Source organism: Apodemus sylvaticus, chromosome 9, assembly GCF_947179515.1.
Source record: "Apodemus sylvaticus chromosome 9, mApoSyl1.1, whole genome shotgun sequence".
Taxonomy (NCBI): domain Eukaryota; kingdom Metazoa; phylum Chordata; class Mammalia; order Rodentia; family Muridae; genus Apodemus; species Apodemus sylvaticus.
This window is the reverse complement of record NC_067480.1, coordinates 65,487,368-65,493,367: the sequence shown is the minus strand read 5'-3', so window position 1 is coordinate 65,493,367 and position 6,000 is coordinate 65,487,368. Positions and strand designations below refer to the sequence as shown.

The 6,000-nt window shown below is 44.6% G+C and overlaps 1 protein-coding gene across 1 annotated transcript in view; it reads left to right on the top strand.

The window, feature by feature from the left end:
* Positions 1–3,257, top strand: part of Gls (glutaminase) — a 71,008-nt gene extending 67,751 nt beyond the window's left edge. Inside the window, exon 18 of the mRNA XM_052192209.1 lies at positions 1,046–3,257. Coding sequence (XP_052048169.1) covers positions 1,046–1,202 — 157 coding nt within the window. The 3' untranslated portion in view covers positions 1,203–3,257. The remainder of the gene's footprint in view (positions 1–1,045) is intronic.
* The last annotated feature ends 2,743 nt before the right edge of the window (positions 3,258–6,000 follow it).

Genomic DNA, 6,000 nt, shown 5'->3' with positions numbered 1-6,000 from the left:
ATTACGGGGAGACTTTTCATTGTGTCATGGAAGAGATGTAAAGATGGCCTGGCAGTTTTCCCAAAAGCTGACACACATGTTAGAGCCCATGCCTCCCTAATGAAAAGCCACACAGATGAGAAAAGGCGGTAGCTGTTTCTTGAGAAGCAGAGACATGTGGAGATTTACTTACCTGATTTTAAAAATTAAGAGCAGGCTACCAGAAGCATTTAAGATGTGAAATTAAGCACTTTTTGTTTGGCTTCACATTGTAACCTATTAAGGTGAAAGGTTCTGGACAGACACAGAATGATGGAAAGAAGCAAAATCGGGGAGGTGGGACAGGAACTTGGGCCAGGAGCCAGTGGGAGGGGCCAGCGGGAGGGGCCGAGGGCACAGGCTCCACTGGCTGTGCTGTGCGGGAACCAGCAGCTAAGGAGCGAGCCTGGCCTTCCTGGGCATGTCCCCAGACCTCAGCGGACTCATTGCTACAGCAACTCTTTGCTTGTCAAGTCTGCCCTGCCCCTCCTGGCAGTGTACTGTGTGGACCAGGAGTTCTGATCAGGCAGCAGGCCAGGGAGGCTGCAGCTTCCTTCCCTTACCGGCTATGATGAAAGGGTCATTTCCTCTGGGCACATCTTGTTTGTCTGATGTGCATTTAATACCATGAAGTTATTGGAAACCTGGGAGATTTATGGTTTGCTGTAACTTTTGAATTCACGGGGACATGTTCCCTCTGACAGGTTAGGATGGTGTTACACTACCTGATTTGTAAATATCAGCTGACAGTAGACTTGGCTTCCAGAGGGCCCTCCTAAAAGAGCATGTGGTTGAGGAAGCAGAATCTTCTCATAGAAGTCATCCCATCAGCCTGGTTTCAGGTGGTCTCTCTCAGAGCAGTGTCTGGGCTCTAAGAACTTTCTGTGTTTGGGGGGGGGGGTCTCACTTGTAACGCTGCTAAAGTATAGATGACCGTGAATAGCCGTGGAGCTTGGTGGGAGCCTGGGGCCGGACCGCTGTCTTGGAGCGGTCTCTATGTGACTAACGACCCTCTGCTGTGCTGCAGGTGGAACAACACCCCCATGGATGAAGCACTGCACTTTGGACACCATGATGTTTTTAAGATCCTCCAGGAATACCAAGTTCAGTACACACCCCAAGGGGATTCTGATGACGGAAAGGAAAAGCAGACTGTCCACAAGAACCTTGATGGGTTGTTATAATGGTCTGGGTCCCAAGACTTACACTACTTACCTAGTAACTGTGGAACATGATTATGGAGAACATGTATATTTCTATCTGGTAGGAGTGTGTATTTACAACATCTGTCACTGCAGTGTTACCGGAGCCTCCTTCATTGTGCGCACACGACAAATCTGAGTTCTTTGGGAAAAAAATAGAAATGAAGCAGCCTCCCTTCATAATGTGAGCAATAGTTACCTCGTGCATTGTACAATTTGATGTAAAAGAGTAGTTACCAATGCTAGCTGAACTGTGTGGTCCTCATGGTTTGTGTTTTGTACATTTTCAAGCCCTGGTGATGATATGCTCATATGCACTTAGGATTGAGCTCTATTGGACAGTCTGTCCACAGGGTCGATGCTGTTATTAGACAAAAATAGTGTGATCTTTAAGACTTTAAACATAGATTTAGTTTGAGTGTTTGGGAGACCATTGCACTTGTATGGTTGAGTGTTTAAAATGTCTATCACCCTCACTTCACAGTGTGACTCTTTAAATATTAAAATACTTACTAACTGTCCATAGAATAGACCAATTCTGATTAGATTTTTATCAGGGAATCTGTTAAGATATGTTCGGTGACCAAAACATATGTGTGAGTATAGTTCTAGCACTTTCAAACAACGCCGAGGCCAGCCTCGCTGTGAGTCTCCCTCGGCTGGGAAAGCGAGCAACTGGCTTACTATGCAGTTTTCATGTGTCCTTAGCGAGCCAGCAAGCCTCACATCTCTACCATCTGAGACAGAGCTTGGCCGCTTATCTAAGATAGATGAGCCAAACTGAGATATCTAAATCAGTCATCAGCCTGAAGGATCAAGACAGTGACACTGCACACTTACAAGTTCTTCTCAGCTTCTACAATAACAAAAAATTCAGAAATGCTTTCAGTTACCAAAGTTAGCATGCTATATTTAGGAAAAGCTATGACTCCCATTGACTTTTGATCCTGCTGTCAAATGTCTTCAACAAGGTAGCACCCCTTTGTGGAGGGCCCCAAGTATCTTCTCTTCCTCTACTGCCCAACTGTTGGTGGGCTGTATCATTCAGTAAGATCACTTCATTTTAAATCTAAACCCACCATTTCTTTGTTTTGGAAAGGTAATTTACAGTTAACTTGGATAATAGGTAAAGGTGACCTTACAAAGAACATGATTGTCTAGGACTCCCATATACTGTATCCTATTAATACCTCCAAGAGATGAAGGGTGTGTGAGGACTTTTGATATTAAGCACACTCGTGCACGTGCGCACGCGCACACACACACACACACACACACACACACACACACACGAACTTCATGGAAGCTGCTTTATGTAATAAGCAAGATTCTCAACTACACAGATACTAGTGGTTATGACAGTGACACAGCATCTTCTGTGACCTTCACTATCAGCACTGTTTGCATCCGAGCTTTATGCCTGGTGGCACGTTATTCACTTGGTAACTTCTGGCTGCTTTGATCCTGTTTCAGTCAAAGTCACCTTCAGCCATCCCCCTCCAGTTGCTAGCCAGCTCCACCCTTGATGACACTGTGGCTAATGTTCCTTCTCTGTGACAGGCACCACAAACGTGTTTCTAAGTTCCAGAGTCTGTGGGGAAGATGGTGGGTGGGCAGCCAGCCCTGTCACTGTTGCTTTTTCCACCCTAAGACAGGTGGATAGGTGGCCCTCTGAACATCCTACACAGGGACAACCTCCAAAATTAAGGGGTGAACATGTCTTATTGGAATCAACTGCGATAATGCTATTCCAATAGCAGCTGGCGTTTTGCGATTCAGTATGTGACTTCGCCAATGACTCTGAGGAGTCCCTCCAGTAATGGCTTTGTTTATTATCTGAGACAAATGTGTTCCTCTTTCTCAGCTCAGTGCTGTTTTGTACAGTCTTTGTGGCTTGGTTGAGTACGCACTTGTTCCTGTGCCAGGTCTTGCTGTCCGCTACTGGCTGATGATAACAAGGACCCTGTAAGTGTGTGAATGCGTTGCTAATTGCTGCCATCAATAAACTCCAAAGATCTGTTTGTTTTGGCTTTACAATCTTAGGTAATTTTTCTGTATCATGGAACCATTACATGATCATGTTGCTTTGAAGGTCTTTTTATACCACTGTTTCTGCTGTCTTGGTTCTAACACCCCTGTCTGGGGGTGTGCGGCACCCCACTGCTGCCTACAGCGCTGTAGCTGTGGAGCTGGAGTTACTGTAGATCCAGCTGTCTGTCGGGGACTTGATAACCAGATGTTTGATTTAGGTCCCTGCTGGGGAGTCCACAGCTATGAATGTATTTACTTCCAGCATTTCCCAAAATGAAACCTTAAAACTATAAATTGTAAGTATTCTGAAATTGGGAAATATTTATTTTAAATGAGATCAGGTAGTATTGCTTTTTACAGCATAATAAATACGTGTGTTAAAAACAAGCTATGGGAAATTTTTTTTAAGTAGCTAAGGTTTTCTCTGTGCTGTTGGGTTGGAAGTCTTTAGCTGGTTTACATCCAGCCTGCTGTGAGGCAGGCCCATAAACTGGGTGGGAAATCTGTACCACAGGACCAAGCTGAGAACTGAGGACCGGGTTGCGAAGGTTAGCGGTGGGCAGGCTAGCTCTGTCCTTTAGAAGCTCACACCAGGCTCTTCTAGGATGGCAAGCATCCTTGAATGAAAACATGTTTCCACAGAGCACTGAAATCAACCTCGAGAGCTGATCCAGTCCGAGCACACTGGGACCTGAGCTGCACGAGCTGACAGCCCCCCTGAATTCTTCACATGCTTTCAATTCCAATGCCCCAAAGCCCTGTTCCCTGGTGAAGCATTTCCTCTTGGGAGTAAAGTTAGCGTCTAACTCCACAGCAGTTATGTGCACGCCATACCAATCCCATCTTCATCTTATGGAAGTTACATTCCACAAAGCTGCTCGGTTCTAGGAGCTGTGCCAGGCCATCTCTATTACTGATATCTTAGAACTTGAAATGGCATGTGAAATTCTCTAACCGTGCTTTTATTGATGAAGATGGGACCCAAGAGTGGACTACAATCTGGAACTCTTACTCCCATTTTCTCTCCCTGGCCCCTAACACAAAAGTTACAACTAACATCGTCACTCATTCATCTTAGCTAACAACTACTAGCTAAAGTCTCTCAGGTGAGTTTTGGTGCCAAGCATGACTGAAACAAAAGTCAGCTCCTACTGTGCACACGTTTATCTGCAGATGGAAGCTTAGTACTGCAGAGCACACAGTCAACCCCAGTAGTGAAAAGTTCTATTTGTTAATATATTGATCATTCCCTTTTTATGGCATTTTTAGAAGGCTGGGTTGATTTTTATTTGTTAATCTTTGTAGTAATATGAGTAAGTTCATAAACCATGGATGTTGAAGGAGCCAACCCGTGGCGTACAGGGTGGCTCTGAGGTCCTTTCTGAGAAGGGAATCACCTGTGTCTGAAAGGACGGAGTTCATAAGTTAGCCTGTGTGTGTGGTTGGGGTTGGAAGGGTCGAGACTTAGCAGTCATGAAGACAGTTGTCTTTGGAGGAGTTCTGAAACAAGCTAACATGGCGGCTGGAGGGCATCACAGCAAGAGTGCATTTCTGTTCTAGAGTTCAGCCTGACTCTGGACCTCATGGCTTTAGCCGTGCCTCTTGCTGCCTCTTCAGATGATCAGCAGAAAGTCCACTCTGAAGCTAGACAGTTGTGACTCCAAAATATCACGACTTCATTTCGACACAAGACATGGGGAAAGCTGCCAGCACGCCGAGAGTGGGGAATTAAGCGTCCCAGCATTAAAGTACAAAACTCTATCCCAGGCTTGATAACAGACAGTGACTGCTCTGCCTTTGGGTACCTTTACCTTGTGTTCTGAGTGTAAGTTTAATAAATTATGATTATTTTTCCTATAGTAAATCATATAGTACCTTTAAAGTCTGAGTACAATATACACAACCCAAAGTTAGAGTATCCCTGAAGAGTCAAAGCTTTAGACAATTCTGAGTAGCCTCAGCTTCCTGCAGTCAGTTTAAATTTTATTTCTTGGAAATTATGTACATTTTCCTATAACATTTACGTTATCTGTAGCTTTTGACTAGTTTAAAAAATTAGACTGGGGGGGGGGGGGGCTGGAGAGATGGCTCAGCGGTTAAGAGCACTGACTGCTCTTCCAAAGGTCCTGAGTTCAAATCCCAGCAACCACATGATGGCTCACAACCATCTGTAATGAGATCTGATGCCCTCTTCTGGAGTGTCTGAAGACAGCTACAGTGTACTTGTATAATAATAAATACATCTTAAAAAAATTAAACTGTAGAAATGTTTTGCATTTGTGTGTGTGTGTGTGTGTGTGTGTGTGTGTGTGTGTGCACGTAAGTGCTGGTGCCATGGAGGTCGGAAGGCATTAGATCCCCTATAACTGAAGTTATAAATGGTTGTGAGCCGCCGATCCTTGTGGGTGCTGGATTGCTGTGCCTGGATCCACTACATGAGCAACAAATGCTCTAAGCTGTTGACCTGTCTCCCGAGCTCCCTTTCAGCTGTTTTGGCTTCACAAACTCTCTATGAAACTTTACTGAGTAAAGTGACAATGTTGAGCATATAGCCCAGTGTCTTAGAACATCTCACATTTATGACAGTGGGGCATTTCTTTTATTAGTGCCTTCCAAGCATCTAGAATAGTGCCTGGTTCAAGGCAGGTACTCAACATATTTGAGGAATAAATGAATAAATCTTAAACAAAAGATGCCTTCAGATAAATAATACCCTCAGGATGAAGGACAGCCTTCCAGCTTCAAAAGT